At 32.5% G+C, this 23,890-nt stretch overlaps 5 protein-coding genes across 6 annotated transcripts; 2 read left to right on the plus strand and 3 right to left on the minus strand.

Annotated features, from left to right (window-relative positions):
- Positions 527 to 2,175, minus strand: LOC104703573 (60S ribosomal protein L10a-2). Of its 2 annotated transcripts, none has more exons than XM_010419603.2 (6): positions 2,099 to 2,175; positions 1,857 to 1,895; positions 1,448 to 1,667; positions 1,175 to 1,340; positions 848 to 1,053; positions 527 to 746 (listed from the first exon to the last, which is right to left on the minus strand). In XM_010419603.2, the coding sequence occupies exons 2-6, from the start codon at positions 1,859 to 1,861 to the stop codon at positions 693 to 695; spliced, it is 651 nt and encodes a 216-aa protein (XP_010417905.1). In that variant the 5' UTR covers positions 1,862 to 1,895; positions 2,099 to 2,175; the 3' UTR covers positions 527 to 692. The 2 variants fall into 2 exon arrangements, with proteins under 2 accessions (XP_010417905.1, XP_010417906.1); XM_010419604.2 differs by having other exon boundaries at positions 2,047 to 2,139.
- LOC104703575 (protein CENTRORADIALIS-like) lies at positions 12,367 to 13,877 on the plus strand. The gene is made up of 4 exons (XM_010419605.1): positions 12,367 to 12,724; positions 13,083 to 13,144; positions 13,273 to 13,313; positions 13,412 to 13,877. Exons 1-4 carry the CDS (start codon positions 12,521 to 12,523, stop codon positions 13,630 to 13,632), a joined length of 528 nt encoding a protein of 175 aa, XP_010417907.1. The 5' UTR covers positions 12,367 to 12,520; the 3' UTR covers positions 13,633 to 13,877.
- LOC104703576 (zinc finger A20 and AN1 domain-containing stress-associated protein 3-like) lies at positions 16,931 to 18,213 on the minus strand. The gene is made up of 2 exons (XM_010419606.2): positions 17,819 to 18,213; positions 16,931 to 17,705 (listed from the first exon to the last, which is right to left on the minus strand). The coding sequence occupies exon 2, from the start codon at positions 17,664 to 17,666 to the stop codon at positions 17,148 to 17,150; it is 519 nt and encodes a 172-aa protein (XP_010417908.1). The 5' UTR covers positions 17,667 to 17,705; positions 17,819 to 18,213; the 3' UTR covers positions 16,931 to 17,147.
- On the minus strand, positions 19,321 to 21,487 carry LOC104703578. Its single transcript, XM_010419608.2, has 5 exons — positions 21,222 to 21,487; positions 20,988 to 21,094; positions 20,404 to 20,893; positions 20,176 to 20,294; positions 19,321 to 19,700 (listed from the first exon to the last, which is right to left on the minus strand). The coding sequence occupies exons 1-5, from the start codon at positions 21,435 to 21,437 to the stop codon at positions 19,499 to 19,501; spliced, it is 1,134 nt and encodes a 377-aa protein (XP_010417910.1). The 5' UTR covers positions 21,438 to 21,487; the 3' UTR covers positions 19,321 to 19,498.
- LOC104703577 (protein SUPPRESSOR OF K(+) TRANSPORT GROWTH DEFECT 1-like) lies at positions 22,981 to 23,882 on the plus strand. Its single transcript, XM_010419607.2, has 2 exons — positions 22,981 to 23,650; positions 23,756 to 23,882. The coding sequence occupies exons 1-2, from the start codon at positions 23,170 to 23,172 to the stop codon at positions 23,863 to 23,865; spliced, it is 591 nt and encodes a 196-aa protein (XP_010417909.1). The 5' UTR covers positions 22,981 to 23,169; the 3' UTR covers positions 23,866 to 23,882.

Below are 23,890 nucleotides of genomic sequence, written 5' to 3' on the forward strand. Positions count from 1 at the left end.
AAACCGACGAGAAACTTAAATTATTTGGTGTTCAGTCGTTTCTCCAATTGTCTAGTGACAAAAAAAAAAAAGCCGACTAGTGATTGGTGGTAATTCCATCGCTCACGACCTTGCCTAGTAGCATCATTTTAAATGAGGAGATTTCTAAATCGTTTTGGGTTAAGATCATTTGAACAAATAAACATATTGCAAGCCTTGAGCTATCATCTAAACATTGTTTTATAATGTTGATCCTTACCTCTTCAATAAAGATGACACTGTAACTATAGAGACGATATTATCTTTTGTTGAAAATAATTAAAGAGAAATAAGCTTTCGATTCAGAAGTTAATCAAAGAACAAGAACGAAAAGTTGATACATTCAACTCATTAAGTTGAGCAAATCAACTATATATTCAAGAATAAATGAGAACAATTCCTTATCAAACAAATCATGGAATCAAACCTTGAAGAGTTTTGACCTAGATATCTCATAAATTTGTGAGCTATTATGGAAGGAATTTGTTTCAAACTAATAAAAAGCATATTTTAAGGGGAAAAATGATAGTTGAACAGAATATTGCATAATATATTGTCAACCAAAAAACAACTGCTAATATCAATCCAAACCATATCCAAAGAAGGCACAGATCTCTGAAACAAAAACACAATGCAAAAATTCTGAGATGGAAGGAGTAGAGAAGAGAGAGAGCTCAAAAGATTCTTTGTGGTGGTCCCATGGTGCTCTTCAAGTACAAACACCTTACCTGCACCAAGATTCAAATCAATGAGCAGATTAGACAAAAGATTTAGATAGAGATTAGACACAATCATAGCAATTAGACACCATCATAGGATTTAGACATACGTTTTGCCAGTTCTTTTTCAAGAGCGAGACAAGGAAGTTGACGCTCATTTGCACATTCTGGAAAAGCTGCTTCTCTTCCATGGAAAGGTTACCAACAGCAACACCCATACATAGAACTTTCTTCAACTGGAACTTCACTGTCGCTTTGGTCTCGTTCACCTTACCTTCCAAAGACTCTTGGTGACTCACAAGAGTTGGGAACTTACCTGTTCATCAATCAAAACAAAAGAAAGGAGAAAGCTCAGACAAAATAGCTTGAAACTTGAAAAATGAGAGTATTATACTCAAAGTACTTGATTCTTCAATCGAGTTATAGAAGAAACTTGCCTGCCTTGTTCAGACCAGGACCAAGAAGACGAGGAATCTGCTTAATGACAGACTCAGAAGCCAAGAAAGCATGGTACTTCTTGGCAAGCTTCTTAACAAGCTTCTTGTTCTTGTTGAGCTTCTTCAAAGCCTCAACATCCATGTAGTCAAGTCCCATTTTCTCAGCCTATCATAAACAAACAACATATACTGTCTCAATCTCCGATACAACACTTGCAGAATCATATCAATCAAACACTATACACAAAAATAAGCAGAGAGATTTGAAATCACCTCTTCAACATGCTGAGCATCTCCAAGCATGCAGATCTTCATTTTGGGACGAGGAATGTGAGGGAGCTTAACAGATCCACTGAAACGCTTGTCCTTTTGTGGGTCGTAGTTCTTCAAACCAATCTGAAGCTCCACTGTCTCCACAAAGTTACGCTTCTTCTCATCAGATTTTCCCTTGATAGTAGTAATGGCTTCCCTAACAGCCTCACTCTGAAGCTTACTATATCACAAACAAACCCATTTCACCAAAATTAGATTAAAGTAATGTACTTTAACGTTCTATTGAACAAGCAGCATCAACTTCTATGATCCATTGAGCAAACTACTCTCTAAGCCATCAACCTCAGAAAAATCAGCCAACACTAAACCTATAGCAATAAGAGTCGTAAAGGAAAGATTTTTCAAGTACCTCATCTTGAGTTACTTCTCAGTTCAAGAATCTCTGTTCCTGGAAACGATAAAGCAAAACAATAAGAGATCAATTAGAGAGAAACAAAAAAAAAATGTTCAATTTAGAGCTAAAACTCTTGAAATGACTTAGTATTCAGATAAAGCCAGCAGAAATCGAATACGTAATAGTCAAAAGGTCATGAAATTACAACGAACGAAGAAGACGAAAAGAGAAGTGACGATGTTTCGAGAGAGACGAACCTGTGAATGGTGAAGGAAGCGGAAACCCTAATTATGTTTCAGAGGCGGCTGAAGATTTTATACCAAGGAAGAAGAACAAATGAAAGGAAGAGACTAAAACCCTAGTTGGATTGATCTTGTTTCATGATGGGCCTTTGTTACATTGTTGGGCCGGGTCGTCTGTGGTTATTACTAATTAAGCCCATCGGTCATTAACTTGTATCAAGCCATGGTATAAACCCAAGTAACAACAACATTTAAGAATCATTCCAAAAAACGTACGGAAACACAAAAACAAAGAGATGTTAACAGATCCACTTAAACGCTTATCTTTCTTCTCCTAAATAGTTCTAATGGCTTCTCTAATAAGAGCCTCACTCTGAAGCTTCTCCTTGTGTTTCCTCTCCTTTGATTTTTCCATGATAGTACTAATGGCTTCTCTAACAGCCTCACTGTCCCCTCAAAGTTATGTTTCTTCTCCTCAGATTTGTCCCTATAGCTGTAGTGGCTTCTCTACAAGCCTCAGTTTGAAGCTTACTAGTACTATATAACCAACAAATCCATTTCACCAAATTAGATCAAGCAAATAAACAAGAGCTTTAAACTGAACCATGTGATTTAGCAACAACAACTCTCTAATCTTATAGCATGGTAATATATAAACAATAAAACTATAACAATAGATATCTATATAACTATTATCTCATCTCATACTGAGTTCCTTCTCCTCAGTCAGATTCACGCCTGATACTATATATGAGATATGATCATACATACAATTGAGAAATGGTATCCTTCTCCTCAGATTGTATGTACCAACGACCAAACCCATTGGAACTCAGATTTTTCAAATTTTTATCAAGTAAAATTAACTTTTACAACTAAATGTTTTATTAAAATCTATTTCTTATTTGATACGTGAGAGATCAAATAAAATAACTAAAATACTCATTGGTATTTTCATGATTTTGGTACTTTATACATAATAATTATATCTATATAACCTGATATTTTCAGATTTTCACCAATATATCAAATTAATATATACATACATACTACAATAATTGCTAATCCGTTTTTCTTTGGCGAGATAGACACAACATAACTCCACTTTCAAGAGGTTTTGGGATGTCAAAATAACTTAAATGCCACATATTTTGTGCTTGCATCTTAGGTTTCCTGATAATAAAGTCACAAACACACAAAAACAAATAAGAAACACAAAAAGTTTAATAATTGTTAGAACTAAATCTATTTTGAAATCGAGCACTTTAACAAAACAACATTGTCAATCAATAATCAACATACGAAAAATAACAAAAACTAAAAAAAATATGCCTTGAAGATCTAAAATAAAGAAAGAAGCATAAAATCAATTTTTTTCCGTTATCGTTCTACTATAATGTGTTTTTCTTTTTTACTAATGGAAATATATATATAATGTGTTATATATATATATATATATATATATATATATATATATATAACAGATCAAAAGGATTAGGAGGATTAATTTTAAATTAGTGAGCAAGCAATATCTTTTATATTTTATTATCACTACCTTGAATAAGCTATCAAATTGAATGGTAAATATGTTTGTTACCTTTTAAAATCATACAGTTTTTTGAATGATTGTTTAAATTCAAAATTTATGTAGAACACTTACACCGAAATTAATGGCATTTGCACCTATAATAGTTAACCGAATTTATGTAAAACACTTAGTTTCTATAAATTTTTTTGAATATAGATATATTTAATTTGTTTTTTAAATTAACTATTTATTGTCAATGGCATGCTTGTAAATAGGTTTCAACTCCAAAATTTATTTGCTAAATGTCTCAAAAAATGTATATATAGATATATTAATTAAAGTGCTATGATTATGATATAAAAAGAATTTTTTATGATATTCATTTGATGATTTTTTGATATAAAAACTATTTAAAAATGATTGGTTTACAATAATATAAAATAAAGTCGAGTATTTTAATCCGTATTACATGTTATTTGTGACTAAATTAATTTTAAATTGTATTTATTTGTTAATTTTTTTTAGTGTTTAAGATTTTATAATTGTATTTTAGTTATTAATTTTATGATTTAAATTTGTGGTAGATCGCAAGACAATTTGATTTTTGACATAATATTAATTTAGTAAACTTAATTAGATATTTATATTACTCTAGTATAGATGATGTTGTTAACAAAAAGTCGTTAAAAGAGTCAACAATACCACAAACCACTACCGAATATCACCGAATAGCACTTAACTATATTTGAAAAACTCATTGGAAAGAGATTTTTATAAGCATGCATTGATACATCCTTCCCATATGTCTTCAATTCTTTCTATAATTTTATTCTCAACTAAAATTGTGTTGGATTTCTTAGAGAAAAAAATAAACATTGAACACTTATTTTAGTTGCAAGACAATACCAACTTCTTTTTAGTGTCAAACTTGTTGTAGAGTCCAATGGTTATAATAAAAAAATCCAACGTTTTTAACTTTACCTGTGTTATATTCAAATCCCACAAATATGGAGTTTTTGATTAAATCTGTTAATATTTTTTTAAAAAGAAATTAGTCCATTCCAAGTTGAACTAATCTTCGGCAAAACATTTATAAAATCCAGATTATAAAACATGTTTATAAGCTAAATATTCTGAAACGAAAAGATGAACTTACTGTCAATGGACAAAAGATCCGACGTTCTGAATTATGACAAAACGTGATCATATAGGAGAAAAAGGACGAGAAATACACTTTGTTGTGAGACTTATGAAGGAAAAAAACTCAAAAAATCTTTCGCGTTTAGAGTTTATAATTAGGTTGTTATTAAAAAGCAACGACATTCTTTTACTGCCAATATAATTACAACTTTTTCCTCTCTACCAAAAAAATATAATTACAACCTTTTCCCCTTTATTAATCTATATAACTATATAATCCTATTAATAATATATGCATAGATTTTATTTTATTTTTGGTTTAAATATTCGCATAGTTGATTATGTTACACTAATACATAATCATAAATTTCCCAAACAAACGTTATTTACAGTTTTTTACCTCTCTCGGAGATTCTGCGATGGAGGAGGTGCCTGAGACCCGGGAACTTCCTCATTATTTTCCGTTCTTCCATCATCAAAGTTCTGAGAGTAGCTCCTCTGATCATATCGGAACATGCTTCCGTCACGCTTTGAACGCTTTCTACTTACACTTTTTGGCTTTCCACACAAATTCCCCATATTTTTGAAGATCTTTAATTGCAAAGTTTGTTAGAGTAATGATTTTTTTCTTCACGATAGAAACCTTTTTCTATTTGTTAGATTTTGTTCGATGTTTGAGATTTTGGTCCTTGTTAAACACTATTTTCTGAATTAAGTTTTAGGATAATACAACTACTTGTTGTTAAAGGAGAGAAGCACCAACGTTTTACTGGTTATCCTGATATCTTTATATAGTTGGAGTCTGGGAGAAGATGATCATCTCTATTTAATGATTTTGCATGTGCTCATTATTAATAAATATTAGATGCACTGGATCGTCATGACATAATTACACCGTGTAAATGATATCATGATCTTATACTATTATACTAAAATAGCAAAAAAAAAAAATTTAACAAAGATGAGAAAGCATTTATAATGAAACAAAGAAATTTGGAATAATGACCAAAAACATTTGAGAGTTTATAAATCTTAATGGAAAGTAATATCCAAGAGTGACAAATTACGTGATAAGACTTCATAAGATTTTGACATTTATTCACTAATTTACTAGAATTTGACATGTGTCTAGATAATAAAGGAAACGATAAAGAAAAAAAATTATATTCAAGAGGCTTTGGAAGCTTTAAATTTAATTTAAAGTCTTAAAAGCAAAAAAATTATCAATCATGCTTTTAGAACTTTATTTTTTTAAAGTTTTTTAAAGTCTAACTGCTTACTTTTATACATTGTACTTTCAAAATTTTAAACTCATAAATGTGAAAGTTATTGGGCTGTAAAAATAAAGGAAAATAAAACTTTAGTTTTTCTTTTCTCTTTCTTATTTTTCCATGTTGATTGAAACCTTCTTTTTCAATCTGTGTATTTATCACAAATATATTTTGATTCATTAATACTATATTTTTATTTATGTTATTTTGAGATCCATTTTCATAATTATTTTTGTATCCACAACCATTATAAACCGTAATCAATTACTATTAATGATGGTTCCTCGATCCAAAAACCAAACCATATCTTTAATTTTTTTTATTTGTTGAAAATATTTATCTATTCATTTTTTTGTATTTTGTAAACTTTTATTTTTAATAAAATTGGTTACGTTGTCACATAAATATATTCTTAGCACAATCTCTATCTACGAAAAACATAAAATAAAAATAACAGTCACAGTTACTATAGTTTTTGTTACCAATGTATTTTAAAAGTTAAAAATTTTACAGTTTAAATTTCTACAACAAAAAACTTTACAGTTAAAGTCTCTATAATCAAAACATTTACATCCACAAATAATCATCCTTATCAATCGGGACCGTAATTCAGTATAAAGTATGTTTGAAAGAGGAAGAAAGGAACTAAATTTTTTCTATTGTATCGTGGAGTTTTTAAACAGGGAAAAAAAAAAAGTCTATGTTGATCCAACCTACGTTGTGTATCAAGATATGGCAAATGATAAATTTAGATTCGAGAATTTGGAATCAAGGCTACAATATTTTACAACTGAAGCTAGCCAAGATGCAGTTGGGCATTAATTAAGAAGTTAATGAAAATATGTAATATAGCTCTTAAGGAAGATCTAATGCATATGGAGAGAGACGACATATATGATGAAGGCATCAACATCAACCACCCAAACGAACCAACTAATGTTTCAATCCAAGTTGGCTAAGTTGGAGTTTCGTCGGTTCTCCAGCGGAGATCCAGCGACGTATTATCGCTGTGTACAGTACGTCATACCTTGGTGGAAGATGCTACTAATTGGTAGCAATCGATTTTGTAAAACGACGTATGTGATGTTGTTTCACGTAGGCCATGTTCGAGGAAGAAATTGGGCTCATTTTAGCCCAACAGATAGTTAGGATTTTTTTTACTAAGCCGTTTCTAAGATTTAACATACAATAACTTGAACGTAAGAGTACCAAAGAGACTTGGAAACGTACATGTACACAAAGTCTCAGACGGAGTCTCTTTACAACATTACATACAAAATGAGTGGGTGGTCTCAAACAAAGTTGATTGGGACATACGTTGGACGGTCGGAGGGTTGCAACCCACGATCGTTGATGGTATTTGCATGCATATATAGACCAAAATCTTGTAAGGAAGTGATTGTTTTAGTGATTATTTTGATGGTATATATTTGCATGCATAGACCAAAATCTCTTGAGGATGTGATTATTTTAGGGACGACCGTACGAGCAACTACAACAGCACTCTTAAAGTCCACAATAGAGTTTTTGAGCATCACAAATTCCACCACAAAGCGATACTCCTATAGATACATGCACAACTGGCTGAACTTAGAGAAATTCAAGACGAAATGTAGTATATGATTCAGTTATTGTTGTGTCCAGAAGTACCCACCAAGAAGAATGCAAGTAACCCTAATTGCGCATTTTCTAACGAGTCATTTTCTAACGATGGCCTCTCTAATTCATTGTTTTCTGTGAATATATATAACTGCATATATGATCTACTTACATCTGCCAGTAAAACAAAATGATCTTACTAATATATAAAAGTTTCTGTGTTAGAAAACGGCCCACCTATATGATCTGATTTGTTTTTTTTTTTTTTTAAATTTCATTCTGTGTCTTGTAGAAAACACACCATGATTCCCAGTGCTAAATAATAGTATTTGCATTCACCAACTCTACAAAAGGGTTAAATTTAACCTACTCATTTAACATTTGCTTAGTTAGTTTAAATTCAGTGGGTACTCACTGAATTAGAGAGGAGATATTTTAATTGATTGATATATAGTGAATTTAATTGCGTTCATACATTTTGGTAGTCAACAAAATAATAGTATTTGCATTCACCAACTCTACAAAAGGGTTAAATTTACATCTTCTAACCACTTGTCAATGGATGATTAGTCATCATATGATCATGTCGAATGGAACATATATGTATATCGTATACAAGAACAGTAAGTAATAAAAAGATGAACAATATATATCCACAAGTGCATTTATATAATATTTGTAGAAATTTCGGTTTTTATGACGGTGATCCTCTCGACAAATCACGATGGTGCGAAAACGTGTCAGAAATGCCTTAATTAGTTATTTATACTTATGTGTGAAAGCGTACTGTTAATGAATCATGCATATGTGTCCTATATACAAAACACTGAAAAACGAAATAATAAAAATTCTAATTTTTTTAAAGTACTTAAGCTATAGTTAACTTAAGTTACGAATTAACGGCTCTAAGCGATGTTATTGACGAGCTTTCATTGGATTTCACTATATACCTGGGAAGCGATGTTCGCTCACAGGTCATGCGAATAAGACAGTGTATGACATATTGACATGTTATATATGCTTTTAAATATTATGTTAGTGTTTCACAGATTGTTGTGGGTGCATATGCTAAAGTAAAGAAAAAATAAATAATAAAAATATATTCACGATCACATGCAAAGTACACTTGAAACGTGTAATCTGAGGACAGTTAGATTGGAACCAGGGTTTCTATAAGAGGAAACCCAGATCTTGTTTTCTACTTCATAGTTTTTTTTATGGAAAAGGAAAGAAATTATATATAAAGAGGAGTGACAGAAGAAGTGAATCTTTTTTTTTTCCAAGTTGAAGTGACCTTTCACAATTTGTCAGCCTTTGTATGTGTGGGAAAGGCATTGGGGGTTGTGGGTCGCCAACATTAAAATTTCCAAAAATGGTAAGTTTAAAGAATGACATTAGTTGTTTTGGGATATATTCTTTACAGACATCCACACACCTAACAGAGAATATATTTCTTTTCCTCAAACTCCAATATCAATACTTTTCTTAGAAACATATTACTCCTATTGAAAAAGCGACGTTGAGTTTTACAACCAGAATAATGACACTTGAAGTTTCTGTTTTTTTTTTTCTTTATTCGTAAAATTTAAATTAAGGAGTAGACAAAAGTAGAAACACACTAAGCAGCCAAAGCTGTGATTCATGGTCGACACTGACACTTGGAATAAAAAAAGGTTCTCATATTTTTGTTCTTTTAAACATTTCTTTGAAGACTAAGTTAATTGAATAAATTGTATGCATCTATATACACAGTCCAAAAAAGAATTAAGGAATTTTAAAGACCATATTGGTAAATCTGCCACTTCTCATCCACTCATAGGTTCGACTTTGTTTTAAACAAAGTAAAAACAATAAACGAACAAATTCGCTTAGTAGTGCTAAAGAAGGACACTTAAAAATTCATATCAAATTCCATACGAAGAGACTTATGTAAAGCTGAATACTGATATTTCTTTTTTGTTAACTACATAGAATAGTTAAATAGCAAGGTAAAATCGGAGGAGAAACTTCTTCCGCTTTTGTTAAAAATGATAAGATAAGAAAAACATTTCGAGATCTACCAAAACTAAATTTGACATTTCCGCAACTCACAGAAACCAATCAATCGACACATAATGATTTCCTAATTTCCTTACACAAAAAGAAAGTTCCATTTCCATAGATAATTAAAGTAGTATATAACACAGTTACTTATGTAACTAATCGGAATTACTTGTGTATCTCATTCAAAAAAAAAAATCGGAATAGTATATGACAGAAGAATAATACTAATGAACTATGTTAAACCGGTCAAGTATAAATACAATATATGTTTATATCATCTTTACCATTTTCATGCAATCAAGTACTCTTTGTCCTTCACCCAAAAAAAATCAAGTACTCTTGGTCCAATTTAAAATAATTACCATATACAGTATGCGCAGAACAATTTCAAATGATGGAAATAGTTTTTAATTGTTTTTGGTAAAGAAATTATGAAAATGAGAATATATATTATCCTCGTTGATATATATATTATTATCCATTGTATTCATTTTTTTTGTTAAATATAATGTGATCCATAGTTACATGGGCATGTTTCATTATAGCAATGTATATATACATATATTTTTGTATACCGTTTGGTTTTAACATGAAATATTTAAGTTTTCATCATCTTTGGGCTTCTAGTAGAAATTCACTACAAGAAAACGCAGTTGTTTCCAACGATATTTTCAACGGATCGAGAGTCCTCAATATATTTCGATGAATAAGAGTATTGTAACTGTTATCAAAAATTTTAAACTATATAAATTCGTCATTATATGATTTTAGAACTACTGATAAATTTTCGATGGATATAGCCTATTCATGGGAAATCCGCCGGTAAAATACAGATATCTTCCCAAAGGACACCTATTGAAACTAGAAAACACGAGACCAATCCTTTCTTTTCCTCTAGAGAAATACTCCTAGTTCTACGGCGTATGGCGACGCATTTTAAAAATAATATAAATGTACTAGATTTTAATATGTGGTACACCGCGTGCATATAGTTTTATTATTTATATTTTATATTCTATTTATTTGTTAGATATTGAATGTTTTATAAATAGAGAAATAACCTAATTTTCCAGTCGCTTGTACGACTAAATATTTATATTAATTTTTTAATCTGTAATATATGACTTTTTTATTATATTTAGATTGTTTTGTTTAGTATTCGAGATTCTATTTCGATTTTAATTATCATAACAAAAAATAAGGGATCTAAATACATAATAAGTCATTTATATGATGTGATTAAGTCACATTTTTCCTAATGAATTAATTATTTTACACAATCTTAGATAAAACAAATTGATTTTATATGTGAGATATTATAATATTTATAGTGTTGGCAAATAATAAAATGCGGATTTAACCCGTGTTAGCACATATTTAATAATATTTTATTAATTCCAACATGTCCTTTTTATAACCACATTGTATAGTATTTTTTTTTTAATTTTACATATTCATAATAATTTAAATTTTATTAAATTTATATATATATATTAATTATAATATTTAAAGAATTAGAAGTTCTTCTTACATTAAGAATAAAAACTCACATGTTTGGAAAATAAAATGGAAAATATATCATAGTTTATGTCTTTATATAATATTGATTGCTGTTTTTTATTTTTGGTTGGAATGAAATGTTAAATATTTAGGAAACAAAATCTGAAATGATGTTATTTTTAGAAAATTTTTAGGGATTAAATTTTAAATACATATAATTTCAAAGGTAAAACATCAAATATACTTAAAAAATATTAATATAGATTTAAGAAAGAAAATCTATCGTGATACTATTTATGGAAAATTTTGAGAAATTAATATTATAAAAAAAATTAAATAAATAAAACTAAAAAAAGCAGAACACAAAATATACTTCAATATTAATATAGATATTATAACACAAAATATACTACAATGTTAATATAGATATTATAACGTAAAGAAAAAAAAATATATATAGAACATAAAAGTCTTAACGTACTAGAATAAAAAATTCAGATAGAAAAAAGGAAAAGCTAAATTCCCGATGCCACCAAGTTTATGCACTCGTTCTGTTTAAATAATGGCTAGAGAAGAACATTGCCGTATCACATTTCTCTTCTTTTAATCTTCTCTCATTCTAACATAAATTTTATTATAAAACTATATTTCAACAAACATATTTAATCTATCCACTTGGTAGAAATATTTTATATTTCACTCAGAAAGAGTTTTCCTTGAACATAACAAATATAATATCAGATTTATAATGACGACTTCAGTGATGGTACTTAAACCACCTAATGCATACATAGTTCTTTTTTTTATTGAATCATTACGTACGAAGAAAAGGAAAATTTAACGTACCTTATATAAAAAACCTAGCTGGTTGTCCAAAAAAAAAACTATAAAAAACCTAGCTGTGCAAAAAATAATTTATTTTGGCCAATGCAAATATAGTTAAATGATCAGAAATATCCAACCCTGGACGTTAGTTTTATTTTATTTTGGTGTATGATGATCTATGTACGTAGAATTAAAAAAATGTCTTCTTCTTTTCCATTTTTTTTCTTTCTGCGTGAAGCATCTATATTAACAAAAAAAAGAAATATATTCCTTGGATCTATACATCAAATCAAATGCATTACAGCCATTTAATTTCCTCTCTAAAATCCTATAAATACATGCTCATCTCACTTTATGCTTCATCAAATCAACACAAACATATCCCCCAAAGCAGAGCTAAAGCAAGCCCAAGCTTGTCTCTCCCCACACCAACACAAAATAATTTCATCAAACTCAAAACACTATTTCCTTATTTTTTTCCATACTTTAATTCTTTATTTCTTCTTCTAAACACTTAACCAAGCAATTGAGATGGCCAGGATTAGCTCAGACCCGCTTATGGTTGGGAGAGTGATCGGAGACGTTGTGGACAATTGTTTGCAGGCAGTGAAAATGACAGTGACCTATAACTCTGACAAGCAAGTCTACAATGGCCATGAACTTTTCCCTTCTGCTGTTACAAACAAACCTAAGGTTGAAGTTCATGGGGGTGACTTGAGATCATTCTTCACTTTGGTACGCATTGCTTTCATTGTATATGATTTATATCATATATATTATATACCATATATGCATAAATAACTAAAATTTAAAGTTATGTTAAGGTGAAAATAGCTTAGCTAGGCGATTCTTAATTTTCGTTAAACAACTTTTTCTTCGCTTGTCGCTCTTTATCTCATAAATATTTGAATCTTTCTGTACATACAAAAATGAGATTTTAGTTATTTATATTATCTTCATATGCAGTTAATATTATATACAAAAAGATTTGCAGAACGAACTAGTTTGTGTCAGATACATACGTGTTATATATGTTAATCTATGTATATCGGATGAGTCACGTGTATTCACATATATCGAATATTTCAAACAGGTCATGACTGATCCTGATGTTCCTGGACCTAGTGATCCTTATCTGAGAGAGCACTTGCACTGGTAAAATTGTTCTTTTCAATTTTTTATTAGAGAAAAATTTACAAAAGAAGGAAAATAATAATAATAATAGTAAGAGACATGATATTTTACTCAGAAACATAACATTTTCTTGCAATGATCAACTTCAGGATTGTTACCGATATCCCTGGGACGACTGATGTGTCATTTGGTACGTCCTATACATATAAATAACATACTATAATAAGTTTCATATACGTATATTTTTTATTATGTTGCGAAGATTCTTAATATAAGAATACAAAACAGGAAAAGAGATGATCGGGTACGAGATGCCTAGGCCAAACATAGGGATCCACCGCTTTGTGTATTTGTTGTTCAAGCAGAACCGTAGAGGAAGTGTGGTGTCTGTGCCATCGTACAGAGACCAGTTCAACACTCGAGAGTTTGCACATGAGAACGATCTCGGCCTCCCCGTCGCGGCTGTTTTCTTCAACTGCCAGCGTGAGACCGCCGCTAGACGCCGTTAAATGACTTCCACCACTGCCGTAACTAATTCTGGCTGGACAATGTGTGTTGTTCCAGGCATTCTATATTTTAGTTACGGGAAACAGCTTTCTCTATCGTATTTATTATGAACTGTTTGTGATCTGAATAAACTTGGCTTATAATCTCATGATCTATGTATTTTCATATTGATGGATGTTTCTTACTATATAGGTGTAATGGTAGATTTTCGAAAAATAATACAAAAATTCTTACGAGTTACGAGGCTTGTTGAAATGCATCTTTAGTTTAGCTATCTTTTGGGGTTTGTTGCAGTTGCACTAACATTCTTTTGTAGGTAATAGCAATCAGATTTAAGGAAACTTATTCTGCTATCATATGAGCAATATTATGAAATTAGGGTCTAGAGATAAAGCAAAAAGTGATTAATTAGGTGACCGGTGGTTTTGTCTTTATGGGTAACTACAACTACAATACCAAAGTGAGGAAATACAAATTCCTGGTGCAGTTTGCACCAATTGATGCATCTTGCACTGTATTCCGCCGTTCTACTATACATAACCCGTACCTAAGCGACTTTCTCTTATTTCAATATACATATATGTTCCAGTTTAATGTTTTTAGCATGTAAATTGGAGATTCGAACGTTAAACATTTTTTTTTTTGTGTGTATGCGAATTCGATTCAAAATACCTTTCGATTTTCTTATGTATCAATTCAGTCCTTTGGAGGTTAGTTTTTTTTTAAAAGGAATATACACTACAAGAAAACAGCTTAAAACCGACAAGCATATCTGTTAGTTAGCCGTCGGAAACATCCATTACCGACGAAAAACAGACAGAAACATCCGTCGGATCTAGATTGTCGGAAAAATTATTCTGTCGGAAATCCGTCGGTTATTTCTTATGGATTTTCGACAGAAATTTAACTGACGGATTTCTGACGAAAATTTTACCGACAGATTTTCGACAGTCGTTTTACTGACGGATTCCTGACGGCTAACGGTTCCGAAATTTCTCGTTATACTGACGGAATTACTGACGGATTATATATATAATTTTAAAAAAAAAATTAAAATTTTAGAAAAATAAAACTAGAATAATATAAAAATTTAATTAAATACTAAATCATCTAAATGCTTAAATATTTAAATTCAGAAGTTTAAAAGTATTAGAAAATATATTATAAAAACCCAAAACAAGAAATTGTTAAAAAAAACTAAAAATTGTTCCAAAAAAACAATTTCTAAAACCGTCGGACATCCGACAGTTTATATTAATTTTACGATCCGTCGGAAATCCGTCCGTAACTTGAAACTATTACCGACGGATGTCTGACAGTTTAGAGGTTAAACCCCTTAATTACATAATTTCTCTCACAAATATGCATATATTATGTGTTTATATTAACCATGGAATTAATTTTCAAAATAAGCATCTATATTTTTAACTTAATAAGAAAAAAGAAAAAAATTCAATGATAAGTAACAAATACTTTAACCATAACTTGTAATACCACATTACAACTACTTTAGCCAAACAACTTAACTTTTTTTTCAAACATAAATTTTGAAGATTGTTGTTTAAAACATGATTATTAAGCCATTAAAACATCATCCTCTATATATTTCTTATAAAATAAGTGTGTTACAAAGCCAAAATTAGAGGTTTTACACTAGTCCGTCGGTAACCCATCAATATATATCGGAAATTTCCGACGGTTTACCGACAGAATCAAAAAACCCGACCAAAAAATCACAAACCCGACGAAAATTTTATATCTGTCGGAAATTTGTCGGTAAACACTGACAGATTACCAACGGGTACCTAATTACCGACGGATTTTCCGACGGATAGTGTTTGTTTATAAGAGTTATTTTATTATTTTATTTATTTGTAATAGATTTTATAAATAAGAGATATTTATTTATTTATAGGAAATATTTGAAAGTATTAAAATTGTCGGAAATCCGTCAGAAAGCGAATAATATAAATGGCTATAAAAATGGATACAGTTACCAACGGATTTCCGACGGATATAAATATACTGCCGTCGGAAATCTGTGAGTAAATGACTAATATATGAGCGACGACAACAACGGATATATTTACCGACTAAATTATGACGGAAGGTACTGACGGTCAAAATTTGGTCGGTAATCCGTCAGAAATGTTGATAGATTTCTGACGGACTGTGTCTGTCGGTAAGTTTCTGACGGAAAACCGACAAACTCGTCGGGCATCAGAAATCGGTCAATATGCCGTTAGTAATTACCGACAGACAATTGCCCGTCAGAAATGCCGTCGGTTATGACCTTGTTTTCTTGTAGTGATAGTACCCAAGAAAAGAATGCAAATTTGGCCCAAGCTCTGTCACATTACGCTACAGTACTTGATTATAGCTATATATCGATGATAAATGCTCAAACTTGTATTTTAATCACATCATATCTAACTAAGTAGCATAAAAGGTTTTTGAGAATTCGATTTATGTACATGACGGAGGTTTAACAAGCACTGAGAGAAACAATAGTTGTGATTCTTGACACCACCAAAGTTTGGAAAGAAGAAATCAGAAACCAATAAAACCCTATGCTTTGGTGGTTCCGCCATAGATGATGTCTCGAACTTGCCGATGAAGAAATTGATGATTTGGACGATTTTAGGTTTACGACGGGTTCGAGTTGCGTGATGAAGAAGACTTAGAAGAAGAAGAACCACGTCAGACTTTGTGATTAATGCCCTAAAAACAATATGTTAATTATTAGTATTTATTTATTTACTATGGTTATACAGTAGTATATGTTTTCTATTTTGAATAACTTTTCTATCTTAATTTCTTCGTTTCTATTCCAACAGTTGATGTGGTTTCTCTGCTTTCAAATCAAACGACTTAATATCTTGGTTTGTAAAAGGGTTCAAGAAAGACTCAATCTTCAGGATGCAATTTTACATTAAGAATAGGGCAGAGAGGATACGTTAAAAAGTAAAGTAACAAACAAGGTTTGATTGAATTAAAACATAAGACTAGCACATAATTTCATCTGGATCTGTATACTTTTTTAACTGATCATTATTTTGTGAGATGCTAGCTATATCACTATAGTGCGTGAACGTTAATTAGAACCCACATGTTCGATCATCTCATATCTCGATTTAGTTCCAAACCTCTCTGTGAGGGTTGGAAAAAAAAACAGAACACAAAGTCAGCCCAACCATAAACTTGGCAAACAAGACAAGAGTGGCGAAACCTGTAAAAAAAAAAACATGACAAACCAAAATCCAAATCTACACATTTCACATTCTACTTTAAGCTTCTACATGAACATCAAACGAAACAATCAAAAATCAATATTGATAACCAGAACACTTGGATTGGAACCAAACTAAAAGAAATCAAAATAAGCTTAAAATGATAAAAGATTTAAATTTACAATATAGCATGTTTCTTTGGTTCATGTGTATGTATGTGTGTTTTCATTCATCCCAACAAACTCACAAACCAAAGCAACAGCAAGCAAGCAACAACAACAAACATATCAAATCTTCTCGAGCTTATCAGCTTTCACAATCGGATTCGCCTTAGCGATCTTGTCTTTCCCCATCCGCTTGAAATCAAAGGAGCATTCATGCAGCTCCGCGTACCTATGCGTCCCGCAGAACACAAAACCACACCTACAACGAAACCCCGTTATTCCAACTCGCCGCCTACAAGTCAAACACCGCTTCGGATCTTGCGGCGGCCCTTCCTCCTCCTCCTCCTCCTCCACCGCATCAGCCGCCGCTCGTTTCCCCAAATTCGTTTTGACAACTGGAGGTGGCGGTGGCGATACAGAGGACGACGCAGCAGCACCGTCGGGAGAAGAAACGGCGGAAGCGGAAGCGGCTGCGGCGGCTAGGGATTGATTAAGAGCGTGTTTAGCGGTGGAGGAGCTTTGTTGTTGATGCTGTAGATCTCGAAAACATTTGGAGCAAAGGTTTTGCGTAGCGGTGCTTCCGAAGAAACCACAATTGTTAGCGCATAGTTTTGGTTCTTGTAGTCTGTGTTCCTCCGCCATAACAACAACCTTCGGAAAAAAAAAACTCCGGCGAGATTTCTACCAAAAAATCAAACGGATCGATGATCAGAATTTGAATAGATCTATTATGTTCTAATGAAAATCTCATCAAAAATCATATAATTTACAACAAAATTTAAAATGAAAGATACCTGGAAGAAACAAGAAGATGATGATTAGATCGGTTTAGAGGAGAAGAAGACAGGATCCGATGGAGACTCTCTCTCTCTCTCTCTCTCTTTGTGTTATGTATTTTTAAAAGCAGAAATGAGGAAATGAAAATGAGGAGAGGAGTTTGGGAAAAACTAACGACGAAGCAATCTCGATTAATTTTTTTTTTTTTTGGAAATGGAAAATAGGAAAAAATTTGTGGAAAATCAAAATAGTGCAGATTGGCTTTTGGGGCTTCGTGGTGGCGATGAAGATTCCAGAAGCTCCTACAGTATTCGTAGTATATAAATTTTATGTTACACAACTTGCACGAAATTTAAAATGTCATTTTTAGGACCTACGAAGATTGTTTCAGTTTGCTTGTTGTTGTGAAGGACTTGAGTCCCCCAGATCAAAGGGTTTCTTTTTATAAGGGGATAAATAAACCTAAAAAGAGATTCAATGCATTGTTATGACGTCTTCTAATACGATGAATGTGATTAATTTTGGAATTTTAGGAAAACAAAAGGAAGTGTTTGTTCATTTGATCAATCAACCAATCAAAATTCCAAATTTCTTTCCTTGGAAGCAACAATTTTAAAGTAATCTTTTGGTCATGTTTAGCAGCATTTGGTTGATGTCACTTCGGTCCACAATCAAGCTAGACAATAGCATGGGTTAGAGATAACCGGCTCTTAAATTTACCTTATCTTGCTAACCGGTCCAACATTTTAAGACGAGGGATACATTCTTTGGTTCCACAAAGCCCAAAAATTGCATTGTTTTCTGAACCAGTCAAGATCAACTGCTCATCGTATGATAACTTCAACCAATCAAGTCAACGGTTAAGCCTCCTCTTTTCTCACAGAGTTAAAAGGTCAACGGCTCTTTTTATTTTATTTTATTGATAAATATCATAAATTAATCTCCAATGGCTTACCTTTCCGATTTGGTCACACCAGGATCACCTTAGGAGAATTGATTTAGTCTCGATCAAACTTAGATCGCACAAGTCATCAAATCCCAAGGTTACATGCCTTACCTATAGTCTTATTAATTGGTATCATCCTTTTCNTTTTTTTTTTTTTTTTTTTTTTTTTTTTTTTTTTTTTTTTTTTTTTTTTGTTGTTGTTGATGCCAAGTTGTTTTTCTTTGGCTCTTATATTAAAAGTTGTGTTCACAATTTTGTATGAGACTGTCTCACGGTTTATTCACAAGTCGCATGGTGTCTATCTGACCTTGAGTCATCATTCATTCAGATTTCTGGCAAGTTAGCATCTAAGCCTCTCGGATCCTCACCTTCAACGGCTATCCCAATCGTAAACTAAGCCTTACCAGTTGAGGTTTATATTATTATGGATATTATATGATACCTGGATGTCTTTGCTAGAGTGTTATCGAGAGCTCATGACTTATCCAATCGTGTTCGAGAACACTACCTAAAGATAATATAGAGAACACTAGGTAGTAACCGTAGAGCATTTATTCTGACTGCTTCAACAACGATCACATGTAAAAATCTAGGGATTGGAGATTTTTGTCTTAACTTCTCAATGTCAGAAATAAAGGCCAGATGTAAAATCGACAGAGGATCCTAAGGTTTTAATTATAGCTTAGATAAAATAACTGACCCATGGTTCAAAACATTGAAAGACTCAACCATACCGGATTGGTATACAAAACTAGAAGTTGACAGCAACAATGTAAGCATTCCAAGCATCACACTGTTGAAAGTTCTTGACTTGCTCATACTTGATATCACGGCCTGCACCAAACCCATCTGTTCTACGCATTTCAGAAGCGTCTGGCATTTCTCTAAGCCAAAAATGGACTGCTCTAAACCCGGCTTCCTCCATACAGTCCTTTATCTCCGGCAATGACCACCTACACACACATGAACAGAAGACCCAGGAACTTGATGTCAATCATGCATCCAAAAGTTTAGTAATACAAGTACAACTAATTTCATAGACGACAAGAAAGTCTTGCCATGAATATAACATTAGATATCGCTGCTACTTAATCCACCAAGGCAATAATAAACTCACTAACATGAGAATTTAGATATCAGCTACATTCGAGCACATGCTTGTCTGAGTTTTGATCCATAGTGACTGCACTACAGAACATCTACCTCACTCAACCGACAAAATCCAGGGGATGCAGGAACCTCTAATGACAGATGAAACATCATCCTACGCTTATCAAGTTATCTAAAATGCTAAGCAATACCCCTAAGTATATAAATAGGCCTCTTTGTTTGTTACAGTGAGATTTTCTTAAGGCTAGTGAGAAATTGTTGGTAATGATTGTCCCACTTTTGGGAAAAGAATGGATACAGAAATTACAAGCCACTTACAGTCTCCAGCTATATGAAAAAGCATGGCGAATCTTCCTGTTCTGCTTTTGAAGGTGATAGTGCAGACTGATCCTTGTCTTGCGACTTAAAATGTCAAACTCAGCTTGCTCCCATGTGTACTGCCATATCATATTGATATTTCGTTAGTACAATCATTCCTAATAAGTTTCATCTTTATGGCTCTGACACTCTTTTTCACCAAATGTAAGTATAAGAACGAAAATTTACCGTGAAATTTGGGAATTTCCGTTGAAGCTTCAACTGTCCCTCAGCAGAAGCACCTCCATACAAATCCATCACGAAAATACCACCTTTCTTAGACAAAGCTTCACGTGCATTCTTGAAGTAAGTAACCAACTCCGAGCGTTTGTGGAGACAACAGCAACTGAAGTTGAAAGCACACACGATATCCCTCTTCGGCAACGAATCAGGTTCATCTTTCTCTAAGGAATCAACAACACTAGGATCATGATAAGCATCAACCAAATCTTCATTATCACCATCATCCAAACTTATGTTTTGTATCAGCTCATGAGATTTAGATTTCACTTGCTTAGCCTCAAGAGGGCTCAAAACATTCCCATGTAAAAGCGACATCCTTGAATACACATCAGCACCAAGTTTACTAATGTTGTTATCCATGCACCATTCTAACGCCTCAAGGTCAAAATCTAGCCCTATAGCAGTCCGTCTTGTGTCAGTCTTCACCCACTCCGCACTAAATCAAACAATCAAATCATTAAACATTTCTTTTGCCAACTACAGGATTCAAAGATAGATACTTTAAAACTCAGTGACACAATTGGATTTACCTTAAAAGAGCAGTGCCACAGAAATCTTCTTGGAAATGGAGTGGCTGCCTTCCACCAATATACATTAGAAAGAACTTCTGCAAATAGCTTATGTCCCCTTTTGGTGACTGCACCAAAAATAAAAAACAGAACACAATGTCTTAAAAAGCTTAGTACTTCTTTTTTCTCTGTAAGAGATGTAAGAACCACTCAATGGAACCTAAAAGGGAAAAGCACAGGGAGTTGCAAAATTACCTGTACGGATTGTTGGTAAAGAAGGAACTTTGAAGGCAATTCAGATGATTCGTTTCCTTCTTCTTCCTCAGAGTTTTCTTCTTCTTCTTCATCTTCTTCGTCGTCGACGGAGGCAGCAACCGGCGGGTGCTGATCGTAGAAATCTTCTCCCGAATTGGTATTAGAAAATTCACCTTTGTGGCGACGTCGATTAGGTTTTTTCTCTCGTTTCCCCATTTTCTTTTTCGTTCTCAGGTCCAGTTCGAGGCGGAAGAGAGTAAAGCGTTGACCTTTTTTTCTTATGAGGGTGTTGACGAAAGTCCCCTAAACGCTGCCACGTAGGCCCTATGCTCGTGCGTTGCGTTTACCGATTTGGCGGTTGAGGTTTGGTTTAGTTTGGTTTAGTCGCAGAACCGCATGTACCACAAACCAAAGATAAGCCATTGACTTGATGCAGATTTAAAATGGTTTTTGATTTTTCAAAAATCATTTTATCACCCACGCAAATATAATTAAAAATGAATTTTCAAACTTCCTTTATGATATAGTATTAAAGATCTTATTCATCAACTACTTTCTTAAGCTATGTGATTTGTGAGATAAGTGTATCTAATCATTCTTTGAGATGTAAAACTAAAAATATCTAAATCCTAATTATTCACCGTATAATACAATATATATTTAGAACTTTAGATTTTTTTTTTGTTGTTGTCAAATATCGAAGTCTTATGAGTTTTAAAAATTTATTTGACATGTTTTATGAACCCAACAATGACATGAATATTTGGAATTTATAATAATTGTTGAGCTATATGTCTTATGGAAATTATTTTTAAAAATTATATTGCACAAAAAATGTTAATAGTTATTCAAAGACAAAATCCACTAAGAAAATCGATATATCCACAAAGCATATCAAATGGTTTGCTCTCCATCATGAACATCACTAAATAAGATGTGCATAAAATGATGTTCAAGTTTCTAATATGGACATTAAGGGATGTTTCAGTTTTTGGTGTTACATTGGGTATAAAATATAATTTAGACGTAGAAAAAGAACAATGTCATGCTACCATCAAAACATACGATCAGGAGGTAGAAAAACAACGAAAAATAGATGAAAATATATACCGTGATATACTGCTGCGATCTGGTAGCTGACTTCAAAAGAAGATATGTAGTTAATTTTTCAATTGAAAATCTATATTTGAGGCTACCTATTGTAATAAATAATTTATAACTAAGCTTTAAATATTGTACATCTTATTATCCATTTCGTATAAAATCTACAATAAAGTCATTAATCCTTTTACTTATCTTAAAGGAATAATATGTAATTGACGATGAATCTATAACTTTTTAAATGTTAGAAATTAAAACACCAAAAACTGCCTAGATTCTAACCTAATTTGATTAATTTTATTTGTGAGTTCTGATAAATTAAATAATCAGACTTTTGGGACAATTAAAGAGAATAAATTAGTTAAAAAAAAAAATTTGCAACTTTTGTTCTTACTGTTGATAGAAATAAATCAATAACAAATGTACACATATGATAGTATAAGTTGTTTATGTATGTACGTTCAGTCGTTCATGACAAGATTATTTTTATTTTTTCGTTTTTTAATACAAATCATGTTGGACAAAAATAATAAGCATATAATAAAAAAACGGCAAGCGTTTTCCTTATCATTCATCAAAACGCTTCAACGTTTCATTCTTCTGCAAACCTACGCTCCGCTGTTTTTTCAAGACCTTTTTCGTCTTCGTCGTCAACAAATCTGGCTTTTTCTCCATCGATTTGCATAATCCATTCCTTCTTCTTCTTCTCCATCCCTTTTTCCCCTCTCTCATTCTCCAAATTACGATTTCAAGGGCTCCTTCTCGATCCTTGATCATCATCACCGATTCAATTAATCAGGAGGTACACAATTTTTCGAAATTTTTTTTTCTGGTAAAACCCTAAGTTATGTACAGCAATTTCAAGGAACAAGCGATCGAGTACGTGAAGCAAGCGGTTCACGAAGACAATGCTGGGAATTACAACAAGGCGTTCCCTTTATACATGAACGCGCTTGAGTACTTCAAAACTCATCTCAAGTATGAGAAGAACCCTAAGATCAGGGAAGCTATTACCCAGAAATTCACCGAGTATCTCCGCCGTGCAGAGGAGATCCGTGCTGTTCTCGATGAAGGTGGATCGGGTCCGGGATCTAACGGAGACGCGGCGGTTGCGACGAGGCCGAAGACTAAGCCGAAGGATGGAGAAGGCGGTGGTGGTAAAGATGGTGAAGATCCTGAGCAATCGAAGCTTCGAGCTGGGTTGAACTCTGCGATTGTTAGGGAGAAGCCTAACATTAAGTGGTCAGATGTTGCTGGGCTTGAAAGTGCTAAACAAGCTTTGCAGGAAGCTGTGATTTTGCCTGTTAAGTTCCCACAGTTCTTCACAGGTAATTTGAGCGAGCGATTCATTGAAGATTGAAACCATTCTCTTTATAAATTTGTGACCTTTATCTCTGTATCGTTGATTAAACTTGGTTTGTGTACTTATTTAGGAAAGAGGCGGCCATGGAGAGCTTTCCTCTTGTATGGGCCACCAGGAACAGGAAAATCGTATTTGGCTAAGGCTGTTGCTACTGAAGCAGACTCTACCTTTTTCAGGTAACATATGTCTAAAAGTGTTTCAAGCT

Source organism: Camelina sativa, chromosome 7, assembly GCF_000633955.1.
Source record: "Camelina sativa cultivar DH55 chromosome 7, Cs, whole genome shotgun sequence".
NCBI classification, from domain to species: Eukaryota; Viridiplantae; Streptophyta; class Magnoliopsida; order Brassicales; family Brassicaceae; genus Camelina; species Camelina sativa.

Coding starts and splice junctions, on each gene's coding strand:
- LOC104703578 (XM_010419608.2), bottom strand. CDS start 21,437: ATGGGGAAACGAGAGAAAAAACCTAATCGACGTCGCCACAAAGGTGAA. Junction 20,894..20,987: donor TGTGGCACTGCTCTTTTAAG/GTAAATCCAATT, acceptor TGTTTGATTTAG/TGCGGAGTGGGTGAAGACTG. Junction 19,701..20,175: donor TTTTCATATAGCTGGAGACT/GTAAGTGGCTTG, acceptor ATGTGTGTGTAG/GTGGTCATTGCCGGAGATAA.
- LOC104703577 (XM_010419607.2), top strand. CDS start 23,170: ATGTACAGCAATTTCAAGGAACAAGCGATCGAGTACGTGAAGCAAGCG. Junction 23,651..23,755: donor GTTCCCACAGTTCTTCACAG/GTAATTTGAGCG, acceptor GTACTTATTTAG/GAAAGAGGCGGCCATGGAGA.
- LOC104703573 (XM_010419603.2), bottom strand. Junction 1,341..1,447: donor ATGCTCAGCATGTTGAAGAG/GTGATTTCAAAT, acceptor TGTTTATGATAG/GCTGAGAAAATGGGACTTGA. Junction 747..847: donor TGAAAAAGAACTGGCAAAAC/GTATGTCTAAAT, acceptor ATCTTGGTGCAG/GTAAGGTGTTTGTACTTGAA.
- LOC104703575 (XM_010419605.1), top strand. CDS start 12,521: ATGGCCAGGATTAGCTCAGACCCGCTTATGGTTGGGAGAGTGATCGGA. Junction 13,145..13,272: donor CTGAGAGAGCACTTGCACTG/GTAAAATTGTTC, acceptor GATCAACTTCAG/GATTGTTACCGATATCCCTG. Junction 13,314..13,411: donor GACGACTGATGTGTCATTTG/GTACGTCCTATA, acceptor AATACAAAACAG/GAAAAGAGATGATCGGGTAC.
- LOC104703576 (XM_010419606.2), bottom strand. CDS start 17,666: ATGGCGGAGGAACACAGACTACAAGAACCAAAACTATGCGCTAACAAT.